The 23169-nt window shown below is 44.3% G+C and overlaps 1 protein-coding gene across 1 annotated transcript; it reads right to left on the bottom strand.

The window, feature by feature from the left end:
- Nucleotides 1-249: 249 nt before the first annotated feature.
- grm6a (glutamate receptor, metabotropic 6a) lies at nt 250-21829 on the bottom strand. Its single transcript, XM_069680706.1, has 14 exons — nt 21248-21829; nt 19814-20030; nt 19051-19186; nt 18795-18949; nt 18414-18554; nt 18091-18291; nt 9467-9606; nt 9157-9279; nt 7274-7538; nt 5682-5917; nt 5422-5583; nt 3235-3384; nt 443-583; nt 250-339 (listed from the first exon to the last, which is right to left on the bottom strand). The coding sequence occupies exons 1-14, from the start codon at nt 21827-21829 to the stop codon at nt 250-252; spliced, it is 2739 nt and encodes a 912-aa protein (XP_069536807.1).
- Between the last annotated feature and the right edge of the window lie 1340 nt (nt 21830-23169).

The raw sequence follows: 23169 nt of genomic DNA on the forward strand, positions 1-23169 counted from the left end.
GATGGACATGAACAGGTACTTGATGAACACCAACAGGTACTTGATGGACACGAACAGGTACTTGATGGACACTAACAGGTACTTGATGGACACTAATAGGTACATGATGAACACCAACAGGTACTTGAAGGACACTAATAGGTACTTGATGAACACCAACAGGTACTTGATGAACACTAACAGTTACTAACACTAATGGGTATGTTTGATATTGTGGTTTGTAGTTTCAGTACCTGAATAGTTGCAGTTTTACTGCGATCTATCTGGTTCAATCCTCGTCTCTCCATTCTGTTTCTCATTCAATGATTTCTGAGGCAACGTGGCAGCCTGGACAACAGCCTGCAACACAGCAACTTTTAGGCAACACAGCAACTTTCAGGCCACACAGTAACTGTTAGGCAACACACCAACAGCAACAATCAGCAACTATCAGACAGCAGACCTTGAAGCTTCTCTTCCTCTTCTGAACATTCTGTTCGGGGTGGAAGATTATGACGTAAACCTTCGGCATGTAGAGCATCCCGAGAGAGACAAAGGCGCTGAGAGACATGGAGACCGTCAGAGTGGCTGTCTGGATAAACATCTGTTGTGACAGAAACAGAGAGAGAACTTCCTAAAGAACCACTAGAACCTAGAATATTAGCAAACATCTTTAGCGAACTAGCGGAATTTCCTCAGTAACCATTTTAATCTCCTAAAGGACAACTAGAACCTCCTGAAGGACCATGACAACAAACTACAGGTCTCCAAAACCCTCCACAGTGCGACAAAGAACAACCTAAAGACTTTTAGAACATGTCATCCACTGAAACTCCTTAATGATTCCTACAATTTCCATGAGGACAAGCCTAGAACCACTAAAAGGACCTAGACCTTACTTAATGGCCACTTGAATTTAGAAAATTACCACTGACGACCTCTCAAAGGAGCATGGAACAATAACATGGCCCCTCAACCACCTTATGAACCACTGCAAGCTCCTAAAGAATCACGAGAACCTCTTAAGGAATCCCTAGAACTTACTCCATGGTCATAGAAACAACCCAAATTATCCAGATAATCAAAAAAGGACCCCAAAAAAAACTTGTAAGTGGCCACTAAAACTTTCCGAAGGACTATTAAAACCACTAAAAGACCTGCAAACTAAAGAACTCTCTAACCCTTCGATTCCACAGGATCCGTCTCCGGCGCGTTCCGTCTGTGCCGAGAACTCCAGAGTCGATCGCACCCATTCAATTCAATTACAGCGATTCCACGGCACGCGCCGTCCGTCTCCAGCGTGTCCCAGATGCTTGTCTCCGCTCTGCTCCGCTAAAGATACGCGCCGGGTCTATTTTTGATGGAGGCCACTTCAAACACACTTCAAGCTGAACAGAGCAGATCATTCCAAACAGGAAGTCACACACGAAAGCAGCATACAGCATCCGGTCATTTCAAAATAAAACACCATGTACAGACCGGCACAGACTCCCGTTTTTTTTGGTTTATTTTAAGATCAACACACTGAAATCTTGAAAAAAGAACACTTTTAATGAAGTAGTGTACTCAGCCATGGTAGAAGCACAAAAATCACGAAATGATTTCCAAATGAGTCGATAATCAACCTCAGATGTGCAAACTGAACTGTAGTTTGTGTGTTGCTCTGCTAACGTTGATGTTATCGCATAATTTCGATTTAAAGATAATGTAGTTCTCTCGCGATCTTGTGATCTCGCGAATCCAGCTGCTTGGGCCAGCGCTCCGCTGCGCTGTGGATCAGACATGCTTCCTGTGGGCGAGGTCTCGCGCCGTTGACGGACCAGAAACGCGGGGCAGACGGAACATGACGGAGACGGATCCTGTGGGATCGAGGGGTAAGGGATCACTTACCCACACACAGGACCACCAGGATCCACTCAATGCTCACAATAACCACCTAACTCACCTCTAACACCTCCTCAATAACCACAAGAATCAACCAAAGGATTATCAAATGCTCACAGACCCTAAATGACCTCCACCAGGACCATGTAAAGGACCTTTACAACCTCCATGTACAGATAACCCCCAAAGGTACCTCTAAAAGTCCCTCAATGACCACAAAACTTCCAAGAGGATCCTAATTTAGTCAATGACCACGAGAACAAATAAATGGAAAACAAAAAAATAATAATCACAAGTACCAAATAAATAAAGTTATTATTATTGTTACCAAACCCTAACCACCACGTTCGGATCTGATTCTGATGCTGGACATACTACAGAGGTTTGTGGCGCTAACTCTCCCAGGACGCAACTGCAGGTTTTGGGGAGAATCTCTGGGACTTACATTTCAAATATTAAACCTGAAAGAGAAGAGGAAGTGAAGATATCTTAATTTTAATTTCTGGTACATGAGATTACTCCTGTTGTTTCCTGTTGGTTTTCAGACCAGTGTGTTTCTGACTGATGCAGCTCTTTGTGTTATTTTGGGCTGTTATTGTCTCTTTTTTGTGTTTGTTGAGCTCTTTGTGACAAAGTTAAATTGCATAATAACGTCCTGGTTTATAATCTGTTTAATCCAGCTGTTCCACTTTGTGTCTAATTCCGGTTTATCTCCCAGTGTCCCTTCCTGAACTCATTTTGAACCACAAACACACATCCAGTCCAGTCTGTCTGTGTGCACACCTGTCTGTCTGATCATTCTGATCCACAAACACAGTTAGTTGTAGCCCTATAGATTATCAGTATTTAGTCATGGCCCTGTAGATTATCACGTTAGTGTTACTGTTTCGGAGCTCTGATATCTTGTTGGCCCTGAATGCAGCGCAGTTACCTGGTGGCCCGTGTTGCGTTCTATGATACTTCAGAGGAATAATTGTTGCTTATGTATGAGGTAATCATTTTGCAACTTGAAACTTGTGTTTTTCTAAATAAATAACTGAAATGATTTTCTTTTTACTTGTATTTGGCTGGTCATGACACTTGGTCTATCCCGTTTCAGCCTGTCCTGGTTTCAGCCTGTCCTAGAGTTAGCCTGTCCTGGTTTCAGCCTGTCCTAGAGTTAGCCTGTCCTGGTTTCAGCCTGTCCTGGTTTAAGCCTGTCCTGGTTTCAGCCTGTCCTAGAGTTAGCCTGTCCTGGTTTCAGCCTGTCCTAGAGTTAGCCTGTCCTGGTTTCAGCCTGTCCTAGAGTTAGCCTGTCCTGGTTTCAGCCTGTCCTAGAGTTAGCCTGTCCTGGTTTCAGCCTTTAGTGATTGATCCTAGTTCGGTTCTTACCTTCTCGGTGGACTGGGCGGTACCAAAGAAGATTGGCACAAAAGCGAGCCAGATGATGCAGGTGGTGTACATAGTGAAACCGATAGGCTTCGCCTCGTTGAATGTCTCGGGAACGCCCCGACTCTTCACCGCATACACAGTACATGTAACCTAGCAACAAGAATGAAACCGGTTACCCAGCAACCGAGAGAGTACAGCCTTCAACAACTCTTCATACCTGTTCTTTGTGACATCAGAGGCTTCAAACCAATCAGCAGCATGAACACTAATCAGCTGCTTTCTAACACTATATACTATATAATATAAATATAACTATATGCAACGTGAGCGAGGGTCAGTGACAAAATCAGTTTAATGACATTGTTTTCTGTTGGAATGTCCTAACTGGCCGTGAGAAACGCAGCGCCCTGACCCTTTGACCCTGACGACCTGTTTCTATTTTCATTCCTGTCACTCGTGTGGACAAGGACGTGGAGCAGTTAATTCATGAAGGTCAGATGAGCAGTTATCTGTATGATACCTCCTCATTTCACTTCAAAAATCTAAATATAGTGGCAGCTGGCTGGTGGAGTTTGCTAAGGTGCTGGGAGCGTCAAGTAAGAAAATGTTTCTTGATATTCTTTTACTTGTCTCGCTCAACAGAGCTTGTTAGCTTTCTTTACAAAGTGAAGATAGTGGTGCAATAGTATCCATATCTGTGATTGAACTGTTGTGCCTTGACTTGTGTTAACACCGGGGCCGTCCCGACAAGGATATCAACATATTCTAATATTGATGTTAACGTCTGTTAAAGGTGCTATATCTAACTTTCAGAAAATCCTCATTCCTAGCGACACGGTCGGTCATTGAGGGAACTGCAGTCAACCTTCTTGTACGTGCTCGTGCGGACACTCGCAGTTTTTGCCGAAGATACACGAAACTGAGCATGCTCAGTGTCAGAACTCACCGGCTCAGGTGGTGAAGTTATGTGTCAAGCTAGACTGACAACACTGACATACACACTCGGATAGTATTTTGGTTGTCATAACGTTAGCGAGCATGCTAAGGTTAGCCAAGTAGATCTAATATAAATACACTGCATGACTTTTTGTCATGTGCTTCGTAACCAAACGGCAAATTACGCCGGCGAACCAGCAAATCATCACAAGCATCAGCGAACATTAGCCAGGCGGGGCAGGGCGGCTGGAGAGAGCTGGGATGAAGCTCTTGTGCTGTGAGAGAAAAAACATTGCACCCTGTGAGAGAACGCTGCACGCGAGCTTTGTTTCTATGACAACAATAAGTCGTGGGTCTGTTTTGATCCCCAAAAGCAGTCGAAGGTCTCCATGAGTCGCATGCCCTGCCGATGTTGACTCTAGTTTCCCCCCTGACGTCGGTCACTTCCTGTTTGGTCAGATGGCTTCACTAGATAAAACTTATCTTGTTTTTATTCTTGTGTGCAGTTCGTGTTGGTGTTGTTGTGGGTGCTGTCGTTTGTTAACATTATCCGTCTCCATTTCACAGCCTGCGTTGTCTCGTGTTGCTCACTGTCGACTGTAGTGGCGTAGAATGAGCTCTCGGCAGAGGTACTCGCGAACGCGCAGATATGTCACATCCTCTTGTTTCGCGGAAAAACCGTCCCGAGTGCTTTACATAAAAATCAGCTCACAGGTTGTTCGGGCTGATGGAGGAAGTTGGGAAAGGTCTCAATTTATCAGTTCCTCTGCTGTCCCTTCACACATTGGCAATAAAAAATGATATTTGATTGATGAATATATGTGAAATGTTACATATAGCCCCTTTAATATTGTAACGTTCCAGAATAATAAACTTAGGAGGCGCTATCAAATTTTGCCTTGCTTTATAATCCCCCTTAACACTTGTTACTTTGGGCCGTAGCCAACGCCAAATCAACAAAACTGTCAGTAAAATTGTCTGTTTTAACAACCGCTGTTAGCTTGAGCTCTGCACTCAGAGACTGACCAAGCTCAACACCGAGTAGGAAGAACAACAACCCACCACAGCTGATAGCAACGTGGTTTGTTTACATGACGTAATGGAAGTGTAAATTTGACGGATGCAGTGTGGACAGCGAATGGCTGTTGCAACACGATGCAACGTGATGTCTGATGCTCGCATGCTGTTAGGACACGGTGTAAGAGATCAATCGCAGATCAATGAAGCATCAACACTGTATCACTGTGTCACCATGAGAACAATGCTGTAGCCAAGGCAACAGATGATCGACAGGTCGGACATGTCACACTTCAGGATGCCTCGGGCCAGGTCAGGGTTCGGGGGGCGGAGCTCCTCGTAGTCAATGATGGTGTGTGGAGGGATGGCGGCGAACCACAAAAACACACCAAGGACCTGAAACACACACACACACACACACACAGGTAGGAGCTTTGTCATATTACTCGCTGCTTTATGAGAAACAGAAAGTGGTCTGACACCTGAGTTCTCACCTGGACAGAGATGAGGATGAAGGTGATAATGAGCTGGGAGGTGGGGCTTATGAACTTGGGCGGAGTCACAGACCTCTTGCCCTGTTCGAAGATACGGTAGATTCGGTTGGTTTTGGTCAACATGGCAGAGTACGTGATTGCCATGCCAAGGCCCAGCAGGAGGCGCCGCAGTGCACACGCCACCACACCTGGCTCAGCGATCATCAGGAAGGTGATCAGGTAGATCAGGAATATACCTGCAGAGCAAGGTTATCATAGTCAATGAATTAATGAAAACTAGATTGTCATTTATTGAAATAAAAATAAAAACGAGGCTAAACAAAACAAGACTAGGTCAAAACCTAGTGTACCGCATCAGGTCAATGTGCGCTTTTGTGGGCAACACTGGAAGCGTGGCGGCTGCGGGACGTGTTCATTTTCATTTGAAATGCATGAAAACAGATGAGAGTTTTCACACTGCTGGCGTAACATGCGCATATCTCACACGACTCATGTGCCAAAAATCTAGAGAATAGGAGGCTTGTCTGTTTTTAGCGCAAGCAGTGCGTGGTTCTCGGTGAAATACAGGGTAAAAATGAATTGTGATGAGTCCTATTGATCTCTCACAGTAATATTAAGATCTCTTCCTGTAGTAAAAGTCACAGGCATGGAGGGTAAAGTAGGTCAACACTTCCGGTATGCTTTTTCAAAGTAAAAGCCCGATCTGGAATTCTGACTCCCCTCGTTTGTACGCAATGCTTTTATTTTTTGTTGTTGTTAATTTTTTCACTTTATTTGGCTCTGAAAGTACCGTCACTCACGTATAGACCCATGTGTTGGGCTGACCCCTGCAGTCAGACTAAAAATGAAAGAGGTCTTTAGCTTTCAGTTCATTTCATACACATGCCAAGTGTTAATGTGAAATAGAGTTTTACTGTCACTAAATCTCTGTGCAGAGTGTCAGTGAAAAGACACAGCATGATGTGTTTACTCTAGTGTACACTAATTAGAGGTGTGGGCTTCATGTAGCGTGATGCGGATGCTGACCATCATGCATTTATGCAGGAACAGAATGTAAAGTTTGGGAGGAAAAAAGGAAAACAAAATCGATTAGCTTTGCAGCTGCTGCAGCGTTGGCTTCCCCACGGTGCGTATCAGTCTGCCGCTCTATTACTGTAAAACACACTTTTTACTTTATTTTGAAAGTAGCAGCTGTTGGATATCTGTGATAACGATCGCTTGCTTTACGTTATAACTGACGTTGCAGGCTATGAATATGAACTCATCGGTATTACACCAACTCTGTTTCATTGCGCAGTGCTGGGTCCAAAAACTGAAGACATAATCCCCTAATGAAAGCTCACCGTTTGTTGTGACTCAGACAACACCTGTGCTGCAGGTGAAGCAAAGATACACAGAAAACCCCTGAATGAAGGGTGTGAATCATGTGTTCACTGTGAACCTGTTTTAATGAGCTGCCATTATGAAACACTGTGTAGCTTTTATTTTGAAAAGTTCTCTAAATAAAGGTTTTTATTATTATTACAGCCCACTTGTAATGCACTACTAGTACTCACACCTGGGAGCAGTCACCTGACAGTATTAGTACTTACCTGTCAGCAGTACGTAGCTGAGCTCCCTCCCTGATGCCCTGACGATGGGCGTGTCATTGAAGCGGATAAAGGTGATCACCACAGCACTGGTTGCTAGGATACCGAGCATGGCGATGGAGGCGGGCACTAGGGCCCAGGGGGAGTGCCACTCCAGTTTGATGATCGGAGTCGGACGGCAGGTGGTTCTGTTGGGGGCGGGGCGCATGTCTGACGGACAGGTCTCACAGGTAAACTCATCCACCTGGTACTGATACCCATCACAGAGCTGCAGACAGGTCAGAGAGAGAGACGGGTTTGTAGAGAGACAGACAGGTCAGGGACAGAGAGACTAACAATAATGTTTCTGTCAGTGGTCTGATGACATTAGGAAGAAAAATGTTATGGTGTAAGGTCTGATGATGGCACTCATGTTATTTATATGCAGATGACATCATTTACTATGTGTGGTGTAATCATTTTGAAGGATCTGCACACATCTGGATTCTATGACAGAGTATTAAAAAATCTGAGATTACTAGAATAAAGTCGTAATTTATGCAGAAAAAAGTCATAATATTCATAATATCAGAAGAGCAGCCAGCCGCCTGCGTTACAAATGACTAAAATCACGAGTCATTTTTAAATAAAATCACTTTTCAGAGTCTTAGGAGATAATTATGACAAAGTGGTGCTGATTCAGTAGTATTTCATATTGGTGAAACCTATACTAATGTACTGATATACAGTATAGCTGTTTAGTGTGCTTGCGCATTACTAGGTAGGAGATCTCGCATGTTCTCGCGAGATACATGTATGCTTTGCTTCCATGCTACCGGGTGTGTTGGATAAATACAGCTCCAGCTACAGTTGTGTTAAGCCTCCTGTGCAATCATTTACAAGCATAACTTCACAAGATGCTCACTGTGAAGCTATACTTTACACGTTCCTCATTTTAGTGCAGGCGGCTGGCTTCTCTTTTGATACAAAACACTGAAGTAAAAGGCAAAAAAACCGTATTCATTTTCTATCAGAGTTTCTGTAATTTTATCTCACAGTGAAAAAAAAAATCAGAATGCAATAAATGTTTTAAAAGAACCATTCTTCATCACATGATGCTTTTATTTAGAACTTTGACATAAACAAACACACATATGTTCAGTGTTGTGAAGTTCTCACCTAAAAAGTGCTAGCTGAAAGTTCAGTTCACATAGGTTGAAATAAAGTATGTCACATTCATTTATTTGTTTCATTAGCTGCACTGAGCTGCTCTTCTTCTTCAGAAGAAGAAATGATTTCGTGTAGTCATAATTCATTTTTCCACATTGGAATCTGCACTGATCTGTTCATTAAACTCTTTCAGATGGTGGTGATGATGGTGGTGGTGGTGGTGGTGATGATGGTGGTGGTGATGGTGGTGGTGATGATGGTGATAGTGGTGGTGATGATGATGGTGATGGTGATGGTGGTGGTGGTGGTGGTGATGATGGCGGTGATGAAGGTGGTGGTGATGGTGATGATGGTGATGGTGGTGATGGTGATGGTGGTGATGCTGGTGATGAAGGTGGTGGTGATGGTGGTGGTGATGATGGTGATGGTGGTGATGGTGATGGTGGTGATGGTGGTGATGATGGTGGTGATGGTGGTGGTGATGATGGCGGTGATGATGATGGTGGTGGTGATGATGGTGATGGTGGTGATGGTGATGGTGGTGATGGTGGTGGTGATGATGGCGGTGATGAAGATGGTGATGATGATGATGATGGTGATGGTGGTGATGATGATGATGATGATGATGATGATGATGATGATGATGATGATGATGATGGCGGTGATGATGGTGATGATGATGGTGATGGATATGAAGAAGATGTTAGTGATGAAGAGGATGAAGAACATGGTCTCACCTCACAGTGCCAGCAGCAGGGGACGCCCTTCACCATCTTCTTCCTCTCTCCTGGTTTACATGGAAAACTGCAGATTGACTCCGGAACTGATTTATCTCCTCCGGACCACTGCATCTCCTCAAGCTGACAGACAGGCAGAGAGAGAGAGACAGGTCAGAGAGAGAGACAAGTCAGAGAGAGAGATACAGGTCAGAGAGAGGCAGGTTCAGATCAGAGATACGGGTCAGAGAGAGAGACAAGCAGAGATAGAGACAGTTTAAAGAAAGAAATGGGACAGACAGGTAAAAATCATCAGATGTGTCTCTCTTACGTTGAGTCTCAGGTTATTGGTCCACTGGCCAATGACTCGGTAACCTGGGTGGCTGTGATTGGTCAGCTGGAACTGAAAGATGTCGTAACGCCCAGGAGCGTCTCCGTTCTCATTGAACAGAACTGTTGTACCTGCACTTCCTGTTGGAGAGAAAGACAGGTTATACAAAGAGAGACAGACAGACAAACAGGTTATACAAAGACAGACAGACAGACAGGCTATACAAAGACAGACAGACAGACATGTTATACAAAGAGAGACAGACATACAAACAGGTTATGCAAAGAGAGACAGACAGGTTATACAAAGAGAGACAGACAGACAGACAGGCTATACAAAGAGAGACAGACAGACAGACAGGCTATACAAAGAGAGACAGACAGACAGGCTATACAAAGAGAGACAGACAAAGACTTTATTTAAATAAAGCAAAACTTTTTTTAAACTCTGCTGTAAGTATTGATGTGATGATGATGATTGTGATGATGATGATGATGGTGATGGTGATGGTGATGGTGATGATTGTAATGATGGTGATGGTGAGTAAGTATTCAAGTACTTCAGTGTCAGTGTAGTACTTCAGTGTAGTACTTCAGTGTAGTATTTCAGTGTCAGTGTAGTACTTCAGTGTAGTACTTCAGTGTAGTATTTCAGTGTCAGTGTAGTACTTCAGTGTAGTACTTCAGTGCAGTACTTCAGTGTAGTACTTCAGTGTCAGTGTAGTACTTCAGTGTATTACTTCAGTGTAAGTGTAGTACTTCAGTGACAGTGTAGTATTTCAGTGTCAGTGCAGTATTTCAGTGTAGTATTTCAGTGTAGTACTTCAGTGTCAGTGTAGTACTTCAGTGTAGTATTTCAGTGTCAGTGTAGTACTTCAGTTCAGTACTTCAGTGTAGTATTTCAGTGTCAGTGTAGTACTTCAGTTCAGTACTTCAGTGTAGTATTTCAGTGTCAGTGTAGTACTTCAGTGTAGTACTTCAGTGTCAGTGTAGTACTTCAGTGTAGTACTTCAGTGACAGTGTAGTATTTCAGTGTAGTACTTCAGTGTCAGTGTAGTACTTCAGTGTAGTACTTCAGTGTCAGTGTAGTACTTCAGTGTAGTACTTCAGTGTCAGTGTAGTACTTCAGTGTAGTACTTCAGTGTCAGTGTAGTACTTCAGTGTCAGTGTAGTACTTCAGTGACAGTGTAGTATTTCAGTGTAGTACTTCAGTGTCAGTGTAGTATTTCAGTGTAGTACTTCAGTGTCAGTGTAGTACTTCAGTGTAGTACTTCAGTGTATTACTTCAGTGTCAGTGTAGTACTTCAGTGACAGTGTAGTATTTCAGTGTCAGTGTAGTACTTCAGTGTAGTACTTCAGTGTCAGTGTAGTACTTCAGTGTAGTACTTCAGTGCAGCACTTCAGTGTAGTACATCACTGTCAGTGTAGTACTTCAGTGTAGTACTTCAGTGTCAGTGTAGTACTTCAGTGTAGTACTTCAGTGCAGTACTTCAGTGTCAGTGTAGTACTTCAGTGTAGTATTTCAGTGTCAGTGCAGTACTTCAGTGCAGTACTTCAGTGTCAGTGTAGTACTTCAGTGTAGTACTTCAGTGTATTACTTCAGTGTCAGTGTAGTACTTCAGTGCAGTACTTCAGTGTAGTACTTCAGTGTCAGTGTAGTACTTCAGTGTATTACTTCAGTGTCAGTGTAGTATTTCAGTGTCAGTGCAGTATTTCAGTGTAGTATTTCAGTGTAGTATTTCAGTGTAGTACTTCAGTGTCAGTGTAGTACTTCAGTTCAGTACTTCAGTGTAGTTTATTTGTTTTCCTGCAGAACATTTAAATAAAAAAGGAAAGGCTTCATCTTCATCCTGCAGAGCTCCTCCAGCTGCTGCCTTCAATTATTAACACATACACACACACACACACACACACACACACACATGAACACACTCAGTGAGTCCTCAGAGAAAACATGTAAAGTGCATTAACTGATTCTCTCTGAGAGAACAAACTGCTCAGCCCAGAACCACACAGAACCAGAACCTGGTCTGGGCTGCTCCTCATAAATCCTTGTTATGTTTGTGTTTACAGTTAAATGCTCAGTAACAGAGGTAACCTGTTGATCAACAATCCACCTGCTCACACCTGAAATCAATCAAACTATTGATAATCATTGATGATGTTCTGACCCTGTTTCCTAGCGGGATGATATCAGCTGATTCACTCTGATGTGTCTGTATGTTTACACAGTGTTACAGTTTCATGCAGCAGACGCTTTTATCCAAAGCGACGAACATCTGAGAGTTAATACGACACAAGCAACGACCGAGACAGGAGGGGGCGGAGTCAGTGAGAGCCAACACACAGCTTCAAGTGTGATCAGACACTGGTGCCAACAGGCACTGTATAGGGCGTTTCTTTTATCATCAACTACATCATCAAGGTCAATATAGTCATCATCATCATCATCATGAATATTCTAATCAACATCATCAACATCCTCAATGTCATCATCATCAAAAGCTTCAATATCATTAAGGTCAGAGGTGTTCATAAAGAGCTGGGTGAAAGGTGAAAGGGACTTTGCGGCCCAAAAAGAGTCTAACCCCAACTCATTCCACCACCGGGGGACTACAGAGGAGAATCTACACAGATTTTTATTTTCTGATGATAAGCGTTATAAACTCTTTTCTTGCGTATATTAATTATCAAATGTATAAAAACTTCAGACAGCTGGACGAGGTTTTATTCAGCCCTGAACCGCGTCTGCAGGTGTTATTCTCAGGCTGTGCGTAGCCTAACAGGCAAAACTCTGGGGAATGTCCCACACTGTTGGTTCAGCTGAAGGAGACCCAGATCAGTGAAACAGCTGTTCATAGTCTAACAAACTGAAGTCAGGATTATTTGTGTTTAAACCACTTCCTGGTCTGTCTGTGGCCCAATCCCAATCTCCACCCTAAAGCTTAAGCACTGAACACTCATGGACATTAATGGCGTCAGGTGTGCAGTGTGTGAGTGCATGAGGGTCTGAGAACTGCATAAAAATGACAAATGGGACGCACTATCATGGCATCGCACGTTGCCTGGAAACCAGATGGGCCATTCAATTTAATAAGTAAAAAATCCCACAGGAAAGTCTGCAGATATGCGGACTCACGGAAAGTCCGTAATTTGGTGTTGTAAAGTCCGCATAAGAGCCTTGCTGATCTGACAGTGGGACAGCACTAAGCACTCACGCACTTACCGGGAACACACCACAAAGTCTGTGAGTGTGGAGATTGGGATTGGGCCGAAGACCGTTTGGAGGGTGCATTCTGCACATGTGCAGTAGACTGACACCTACAGGAAGAAATGTTCTTCACACGTGACTCTGAGAAATTTCCCTCCTGCTTATTTCTTAATATCGTTCCAAAGATGAACAGTCGACCTCTTCACAGTTTCTCTTAAAGTCCATCCTGGTTTTCCAGGTGAACAGCTGGAGTCCATGTTGGGGCAAAGTTTGTGATCTCAGCAAAACCTAAATGAAGTGATGTTCACACAGAATCTACATGCACACGCTCCAATGATGAAATCAACATCTATAACACTTTAAAACACTTCAAAACCAATCCACTGCCTCCTCGGGTCACCTGACCATCACAGGTCACCTGACCAGCAGGGGTCAGCCTTAGTCCTGATGTTCAAGTGTCTGTCTCTTTATTTCAAACACTGAGTTCCTTAAAGGTCAAACCCTGAAATACACCAACATCCTAAATAAGAACACTCTGAACTGAACTGATGAAATATTCAGACATCAGGAAGAGAGAGAGACAGGTGGTTAGAAAGACAGGTGGTCAGTCAGACAGGTTTGTTGGCGTGCAGAACTGTTACAGATTAAATCCTCTCGGTCTTCCAGCTGCTGCAGCTTCTCGTCTTTATAAAATATAGATTTGATGTTAACAGGAAGAAGCTGCTGCTGTTGTTGTGCTGCTCTGAAAATCTTTCTGAAGACTCCAAACGGTCTCTGTCCGACTGTCTTCAAAGATCAGAGACTCTAAAGACTCTGAGACTACAGACTCTAAAGACTGTAAAGACTGTAAAGACTCTGAGACTCTAAAGACTGAGACTCTGAGACTCTACAGACTGAGACTAAAGACTCTAAAGACTCTGAAACTCAAGACTCTAAAGACTCTAAAGACTCTGAAACTCAAGACTCTAAAGACTCTAAAGACTCTGAGACTCTAAAGACTGAGACTCTGAGACTCTAAAGACTCTGAGACTCTACAGACTGAGACTAAAGACTCTAAAGACTCTGAAACTCAAGACTCTAAAGACTCTAAAGACTCTGAGACTCAAGACTCTAAAGACCCTGAGACTCTAAAGACTGAGACTCTGAGACTCTACAGACTGAGACTAAAGACTCTAAAGACTCTGAAACTCAAGACTCTAAAGACTCTAAAGACTCTAAAGACTCTGAAACTCAAGACTCTAAAGACTCTAAACACTCTAAAGACTCTGAAACTCAAGACTCTAAAGACTCTAAAGACTCTGAGACTCTAAAGACTGAGACTCTGAGACTCTACAGACTGAGACTAAAGACTCTAAAGACTCTGAGACTCTACAAAGGAAGTTTTTCTGCCAATGTGCCGAATGTTGCTAAGTGCTACTCATGGTGATTCATGTTGGGCCTCTCTTTAAATAACAGAACAAAGAGTCGGTCTAGACCTGCTCTTTTTGTAAAGTGTCTTGAGATAACTCTGGTTATGATTTGACGCTATACAAATAAAACTTGATTGATTGATTGATTGATAAAGACTGAGACTAAAGACTCTAAAGACTCTTAAACTCTAAAGACTCTGAGACTAAAGACTCTAAAGAATAAAACAGCCTTATGATCAGACACACAGATATCCTTTGTCTCAAAGTTGTCAGGGCTGAGACCACTGTATAAAACTAGATCTAAAATATGGCCCTTTGAGTGTGTGGATTCCCCTATTGCCTGAATGGAGTTAAAAGATTCCAGAGTGTCCATAAAATCACCAACAAGAGTTTGATCAGGGCAACAGACATGTATGTTAAAATCACCTAAAATAAGGATTCTGTCAGATTTAGAAACAAGATGGGATAAAAACTCTGAAAACTGTGACCACTGACTGTGGTCTGTAGATGATTAAAATTAGCACAGGATCCTTTAAATGAACCATAAAACCAAGATGCTCAAATGATGTAAAACCGTTATGTAAAATAGGGGTGCATTTTGAAGTTTTTCTGTAGATGACAGCAACCCCCCCTCCCCTGCCTGACAGTCGGGGTTGGTGGAGGTGAGTAAAATCAGGGGGGTTGCTTCAATAAGAGCACTACAGTCTCCTGGGGTCAGCCAAGTCTCTGTCATTATAAAAAAGTCCAATTTATTATCCGTTATAAAATTGTTACAAATAAAAGATTTATTGTTTAGGGATCTGATATTTAAAAGACCAAAATTTGCTGGGTTGCAGTTAAAAACGGGGGTTGGCGGAGTTTGCAGGCAGACTTCGATTAAGTTGGAGTGATTACAGGGCTGGGAGCAAGGTAAACGAAAAGGATGTCTGAACAGTCTTTTGGTCCCACCGGAAGGTAGAGTCAGTGACAGCAGAGGGCATATGATTGCTCTTTGCAGATGGAGGGGAGGGAGAAGAAGAGAGACAGCAGGTGTGTTGATTTTGGGGAAAGCTTGCACAGGAAAACAGTCATACACGAGGGGTGGACTGGACCGTGTGCTGGATGTTGGCAGACAGCATTTGGTTACCCCGCGTGTTGGGATGAAGCCAATCGTTTTTAACAAGTGGAGCACCATCCCTGAACAAGTTAAAGTTGTCAATAAAATCTAAGTCGTGAGATCGGCAAGCAGATTGAAGCCAGGTGTGCATGGCGAGAATACGGCTGAAACGTTCAGGTCCGTGGTTAAAAGTTGGAATTGGTCCAGAAATAAAAACAGACTTTCCACTATCCTTTAAAACGTTAAAAAGAAGATTAAAATCGTTTTTGGTGCTCTCAGACGGAGGTTGGGAGTGATGGCAAAAGATTCAAGAGTTTATCCAGAACAACGGGGACAGTGGCACCAGGAAGACAGTGTGTGATGGCGTTTAGAAAACGGATATCTCTGGTGATTGAGTCCCCAATGATGAGAGTCGTGGGCGGAAAGAGAGGACGAGGAGATGTGTGCGCGCTACCTGGTTGGGACTGGTGGCTCGAGGCTGGTGAGGAAGGCGACTGGGCAGCTCGGACAGACGGAATTGAGGACCGCATATAGGATATGTGTTTTGCCTGTGCGGAAGCCACGGAGATACATCTTTCGACCAACTGATCCTTGTCATGAAGCTCCAACTTCAAGCGTTTGATATCATCCTTTAACTGTGAGTACTGGTGTTTACATTCAGCACACACAGCCTTTATTAGTTAGGCTGAGTTAAGCTAGCAGCGGTTCAACAGGACAAATAAAACTGGCAATCTGAGCGCCCTGCGGCTAAAAAGTTATGATTGACTTAAAACACACTAATAAAACAGTAGGAATCCGCAGGTCCAGATAAAAAGTATGCCTTAAAACTTTTTAAAAAATGACAGATTATGCCAGCACTTCCCACTGGCAAACAAAAACGCAGGCGCATGCGCTAGACTCTGAGACTCTACAGACTGAGACTAAAGATTCTAAAGACTCAGAGACACTAAAGACTCTGAGACTAAAGACTTAGGGTCCGCACTTTGCTAGTTACACGGCGCACAATCTGGGCGCAAACCGAGGCACAAGGTTCAAAGGGGTTGGCTTAAGCCCCTGGATTATTTATAGGCGTGTTTTCGGTATAACATGAATCAAACCAATCAGAGTGTCAACTCTCATTCCCTTTAAGAGCCCGGTGCGCCTGCAGGCAGGCGTGTTGTTATTTACACGGCAGATTTCTTCTTTTATAAACCGGCATATGATGATCGGCATATTCAACTTTTTTCTTTCTACTGTGTCCTTGAAAACGCAGAAAAAAACACAGGCCACTCTACGATACATGCCGAAGCATGTTAAAGCCACTGAAGCGATCCCACTGCCCAACAGAAACGAAAATGAAAAGTCATGCTGTTACACAGGAGGCACAGCATTAATGATTTAAGTCTCCAGACAGACAGGATCTCATGTTTATTAAAGTTCTGTGTGCTGACCATCAAAGAAAGGTCGGCTTTAAATGTTGATTTACTTATTGTTGCTGCTGGATCACATGGCTGTGTTGTTTCCTGCGTGCGTAATTGGTACTGGACAGAGTATTAATATCTGTGGGCACGATTGTCAGTGGCACAGGGAGTTATGTTTGAGTATGGTAATTAATTTACCTCTTAGTTGCATGTGTGTGAGTGTGTCTCGGTTTCTGCTGTATTATAGAGAGCGTGCATCTGAAAGAGTGTGCAGTATGGAGAGCTTTGTGTCGGTCTCTGTATTTTTTGGCCTGTGCGCGGCTGGAGCAGGACTCTCCCTGAGGTGAAGCAGGTGTGTGTGGAGGTGAAGCAGGTGTGTGTGGAGGTGAAGCAGGTAGTGGTGAGCTTGTCCACGTCTTCCTGCACTTCTCAGCAGATCGGTAACAAACCGAAAGCAGTATCATGATTTAAGGAGACGAGGGAGACCAAAGCTTGCAGTCTGTCCCCTTAAACGTTTTTTCACTGTATCTGCAAACACACTGCTTTTTCCTGATGAGTAGAAGCGCTGCTGTGTGTCCCCGTGTGAGTGACAAGCAGACTCGTGTTGTGAACTCTCTGATGTAAGTCCATAATGCGCCCTCTAAATTGCGCCACAGACTTTAGACTTTAGACCAGGTTTTTGTTGGTCTAAGATGCAGTCGCATTCTGCGTCCTCAAGATAGCAACATGCCACCTGTTTGCCTGACCACACCTCATTTCAAAACCAACATGCCCACGGGCGCTAACGGTGGCGCAAGATCACTTGCTATTTACACAATGTGGGTGCTGGGCGTGAAAATGACAACTGCGTTGGGTGGAAGATAGCAATGACACTTGCGCTGCACGCTTTGCGCTGGGTGGACAGTAGGGCCCAGAGACTCTGAGACTCTAAAGACTCTGAGACTCTAAAAACTGTAAAGACTGAGACTAAAGACTCTAAAGTCTGAGAGGACTCTGAGACTCTAAAGACTCCAAAGACTTTAAATAGAAGATCACAGAGGATCACAGATCAGTGAGAGCTCAATGGACTCCGTGACCCTCCTGTGAAATCAGACCTTCTTATCCAGATTTTAAAGTTTGTCAGTGACGTGTCTTAGAAACACGCTGCTTTTAAACACACACTTCTCCACACGCAGCTCACCTGATCCGAACCTCAGGTGAGAAGCATCCAAACACAAGTGTTAATGGGTTCATCAGAGCAAAAACATATATACAGGGATACAAGGGGTGTATGTGTGTGGTGGAGAACTGGATGGTGAGCAGATTAAAGTATTTTGTAATAAACAGTGAGTTATAAGTAAAATAAAAATGTTAAAATAAAAAATAAACTTTAATCAGTTGATGCAGACGTTCCTCTGATTTGATGCATCTCAGTAATCTCTGATGTCGGATTAATTTAGATCAGTTAATCACAGCGCCTGAAGTTAATATGATTAAACTTTAGTAGGTTTAGGTATTTCTGTTTCTGACCGTTGAAGTTGACCGCTCTGATGTAGTCCAGCAGCAGCCGTCCCTCCACAGGGTCCATGTTGCTGCAGACGCCAGAACTGCCGGGACAAAGATCCTGATGCATGGTGTGCAGAGCGAAGGCCACCGCGTACACGGCATCGATCACAAACTGAACCTTCCCCTCCTGCTCGTACAACGAGTCCCGACCAATCCGTTCCTGCCCTGCAGGGACACCCAGGTCACATGATACATGAGGTCACATGATACACAGGCCATATGATCTACCAGGTCACATGACATGATTGATTGTTTATTCCCCCCCACCCCCCCAGGTGTGGGCGTACCTGTACATTTCTTCTTGTCAGGGTCCAGCTTGATTCCAGGTCGGGTCAGTTTACACCTGAAATCGTCCTCCCAGAACTCATTGAACCAAATGTTCCTGCGATTGTTCTCCAGAGAGCGAGACGTGAAGTACTGATCGAAGCCTGCACACACACACAGGTACACATGTACAGGTGTAAACAGACACCCACACGTACAGGTGTAAACACACTCACGTACAGGTAAACAGACACACACACGTACAGTTAAACACACACACACACACACACGCACAGGTTAAGGTAAACACATGCACAGGTGTAAACAGATGCACACGTATAGGTAAACACACACACAACAGGTGTAAACACGCACCTGAACCTAACTGTGTATGTATGTTTTACCATCTATCGATGCTCGTTTGGGCAGGATGGTGACGGCACCCTCGGCAACATCTTCGAGCTCTGTGATTGGTGAACTCTTTGCCCCCCAGCTGTCCGACCCCACAAACAGGAAGTGACCTGTCAGGTTAGCACGCTTCGCTGCCTCGAGGACACGCCTACCAGGATAAGAGGGGAGGAGTCAGAAGGGTGTCATGTGACCCTGGAGGGTACTAAATGTGATGATGTCACAGTGTGGGCGGGGTCAGTTTGTTGGTACTTGATGTCGTCCTCGTTGGCGAAGATGATGACGCCTCGCGCGTTACTCGTCTCCATCAGACGTTTAATGATTTTATCAAACTCTCCGACTGTTGGCTCCCGAGGAATCTTCACCGACTGAGCAATACACACGCCCCCTAAGAGACAGACAGGTCAGAGAGACAGACGGGTCCACCTGTGTCTGTCTGTGTTTAATAAATCTTGATTAGCAGGAAGTGTGATTTTAAAAATCCACCTGATAACAAGTTGAAGCTCCTCCCCCTAAAATACCTGAACATCTCTGCAGGACGAGACGAAGAGGAGGAGCCAGCACGTCTTCATCACTTACTGCATCAAACTATATTCACATGCCGTTTGGTGCAGCTAGATTGCTAGCTTAACCTCATTAGCTTTAGCAAGCTAGCCTATGAAAGACACTGCTCATGTGCAACGAGTGCACAGAGGTAGACAGGTGAGGTCTGAAGCGACATTTTACAGAAGAAACATCTGAAACTGTTTAATTACAGCTGAAGACTGTCTTCCAATCAGATCGCAGAACCGAGCTCAGGAGGAGGAGCATAAGAACCTAATGTTCAAAAAACAATGTTCCTGTTTCCCCAACCAGCAGAACACCTGACGGATTGACTGAGACCAGTAGTGGTTCTGGTCCTGGTTCTGGTTGGGGTCAGGGACCACAGGAATTCTTTGGATTTACCTGAACAGGTATTTTTAAAACAAACAATTTGAACAGCTTGCTGAGACAGAAAACAGAAGAACAAACGTACCGGCCTCTCTGGAGATCTGCATGAAGGCATCGACTCCACTCTCGCCGTAGTTTCCCTCTGATGCCAGTGTGGACACGTAATTCCAGCCAAGTGCCTTCACGATGTCCAGCATGGTCTGAGCCTGGTACGAGTCCGGAGGAACCACCCGCGAGAAGAAGTCATACCGGTTATTATCGCTGAGCTCCGGAGCCGTGGACGCATAGCTCACCTGAGGGATCTGAAACACAATCAGGGATTAATAATTACTCTCAGTGAATCCATTAAAGTCAGTTTACAGACGTGTTTCTGATGTTTCGACCTCAGTGATCAAAAACAGAAACATCAGAGTTCTTGATCCGTGATCAGACTAGGCCAGCCGATCCTGATAAATGCAAACACTTAAGAGGTTCGGAAAGTCCGACAGCGTGCTGAACCACCAGAGTCCACATGGAACCAGAACCAGAACCAGACCAGTTAGAGGTAAAAACAGAATCTGATGTAGAACACAGACGTCCTTCAGTCAGGGTCAAATTGCACACATGAACATACTGGTCAAACTGGAAACACACACACACACACACACACACACACAGGATTAGGGTTGTGTAACAGCTGGAGCTAAATGTGTGTCAGAGCTTTAATAACAATCACATTAACAATTAACAGTGTGTGTGTGTGTGTGTGTGTGTGTGTGTGCGTGTGCGCGTGTGTGTGTGTATGTGTGTGTGTGCGTGTGTGTGTGTGTATCTAAAAGCAGACCTCATTATAACAGACATCATCATCATCATCATCATCATCTTCTTAATGCTTCAGTGGAGCGAAACAAACTGTCTGTGTTGGTGGAAAGCTTCAAGGTCCTCAGCGTTTACATCTCACCTGACCTCACCTGGTCCACAAACATCTCCCATCAGGTGAGGAAGCAGAGACTCTACCTCAACAGGAAGCTGACCAGGCGCATGGTGAAGGCGGCGGAGCGGTTGATTAGGACCACACTACCACCCCCTCAGTGACATGTACAGCCCCCCCCCCCTGTTACCTGTATATCGCCTGTGGCTTACCTGTATATCATCTGTAGGTTACCTTTAATGTCACCTGTATGTCCCATGTATGCCACCTGCATATTACCTGTATTTCACCTGTAAATCATCTATAACTTACTTGTATATCAGTCGTAGGTTACCTGTGTGTCACCTGTTCATTACCTGTATATCACCTGTACGTTACCTGTATTTCACCGGTAGGTTGCCTTTATGTCACCTGTAAGTTACTTGTATCTCACCTGTATATTACCTGTTAGTTACCTGTATTTCACCTGTAGGTTACCTTTATGTCATCTGTATGTCCCATGTATGCCACCTGCATGTTACCTGTATTTCACCTGTATATCACTTTTAGGTTACCTTTTTGTCACCTGTATGTCTTATATCACCTTCATGTTACCTGCGTGTGTCTCACCTCGAACAGTCTCAGGATGTTGGCCACCATGATGGACACGGAGCTGGCCGATGCCCCGATCACGCCCACCACCCTCTCAGGTTTTCGGATGAGGGGCGGTTCTCCGTTGGAGCAGCGGATGTCAGACGTGTCTTTCTGGATCAGTGCCTGGACGAAGGTGAGCGACTGCTCCAGGGCGTAGGTGTCTCTGGAGCAGGTGTCCAGGATCCGGGCCCCCAGCGTGATGTTGGGCAGCAGCTCAGCGTCGCTGTTGATCTGGTCAAGAGCGTACAACATGGCCTCCATGCGGTGGATCCCCTTCTCCTTCTTCAACTCCCCGCAGGGCAAACCATGGGGGCCGCGGGCGTGGATGGGGAATAGCCCCCCCAGAGTGATGTCACCAGGTATTTTAATGGAGTGAGGGTGGAAGTGCTGGTGGGAGGCACTCACCTGGACCACCTGTCCACCAATCCAGATGCAGAGAGACAGCAGGAGGCGGGGCCATGGTGAAGACTGACAGAGACTTTGTCCAATCCAGAATGAGACAGGATGATGATGAAGGTGCAAAGGGAGGGAGGAGGGGGCGGGCCCTGATGATGTCATACTGAGGTGATGGTTAGGTGAGAGTGTTCATCCTGCTGTGGACACCTGAGAGACATCAGTCCAGTCAATCATCAATCAATCCATCAGTCAATCATCAATCAGCTTGTTTGTTTCTATGGTAACCGTGTAAAGCACTGGGAGTCACATGGATGGATGATTCTGTTTTATTAATATTTCAGGTTTTTTTCACTCAAACACAACATAAATGCTGAATGATCAAACATCTCAGAACAACATGAACAACTGATTACTTTGATTAATGATCCTTAAATTCACGCACAAACATCTAAAATAATAAAAATGTGACGCTTTTAGAAATTAATTTTGTTTTAAATTCAACGATTAATAATTGTAAAACTGCGGACCAATTTTCTAATAAACATAATGATACATATTTTAAAAACATTGATATTCATGAGTGATGTTTAACTCACGTTGTTTAAATTAATCTTCACATAAAAAGTCCGTCACAACATTCACACAGACAACTTTCAGTTAATCTCACCGGATTCTCGCCATGTTTCACAGATTAAAGTGTCGGACCATCAGAGCGGAACTCACCGGAGCGGAACCCCGTCTCCTCCCGGTTTTATCCCGGTCCTGAGCCCGTTTCCTCGCGGTCCTGTTCCCGGTCCGCCGCTGCCGGTCTAGTCCGGTAAATTGTCCCGGTGACTCCGTCAGATCTGGAACTCTGGTTCACGCCCTGCTGCTCCAATCAGGGAGGTCCAAAGGCCTGTCTGTCTGTTTACCAACCTGTCTCTCTCTCTGTCTAATTAAATCATGAACGTGTGTATATGTGTGTGTGTGTGTTCAGGTGTGTTATGTGAGGAATCAGTTCTGTGATTTCAGTCAGAATAGATCATCTCTGTCAGAGAAGATCTTTGAGCAGCAGACTGTCAGTGTTTTATATTTGGAGAGCGCCCTCTGCTGATGACAGTCAGTCATCAGCATCCATTAACCAGTCTGTGTGTTTATGTGTTCGTCAGTTTACCTGTTCAGGGGCCGATACTACGAGGCGAGTTCAACAGACCCAGGCTCTCTTTACCTGTTCTGGTTTCACTTAACCTGACAAAGGAGATCACACTGAGCGGTCCAATGACCCTGGTTATCAACTCGATAAGTATACCCAGTTTTTCTATGAGCGCGCTCACATTAATGTGGCGTAGTCTGCAGCGTCTGACCAATCACACACAGGGACAAGTCTGCCGTCAGCTGATCGGCATATTTTACAAACTCAGAGAAACTATGATTTTAGAAAGATATGAAGAAGTTAATCCAGACTGAAATCCACTCAGCTGCAGCTGCTGGATGCAGGAAGTCTGTAACATCACTGCTCCATC

This window comes from Semicossyphus pulcher, unplaced genomic scaffold (genome assembly GCF_022749685.1).
Source record: "Semicossyphus pulcher isolate SPU_LCO1_2020_fin unplaced genomic scaffold, fSemPul1.0.p SCAF_40, whole genome shotgun sequence".
Classification (NCBI taxonomy): domain Eukaryota; kingdom Metazoa; phylum Chordata; class Actinopteri; order Labriformes; family Labridae; genus Semicossyphus; species Semicossyphus pulcher.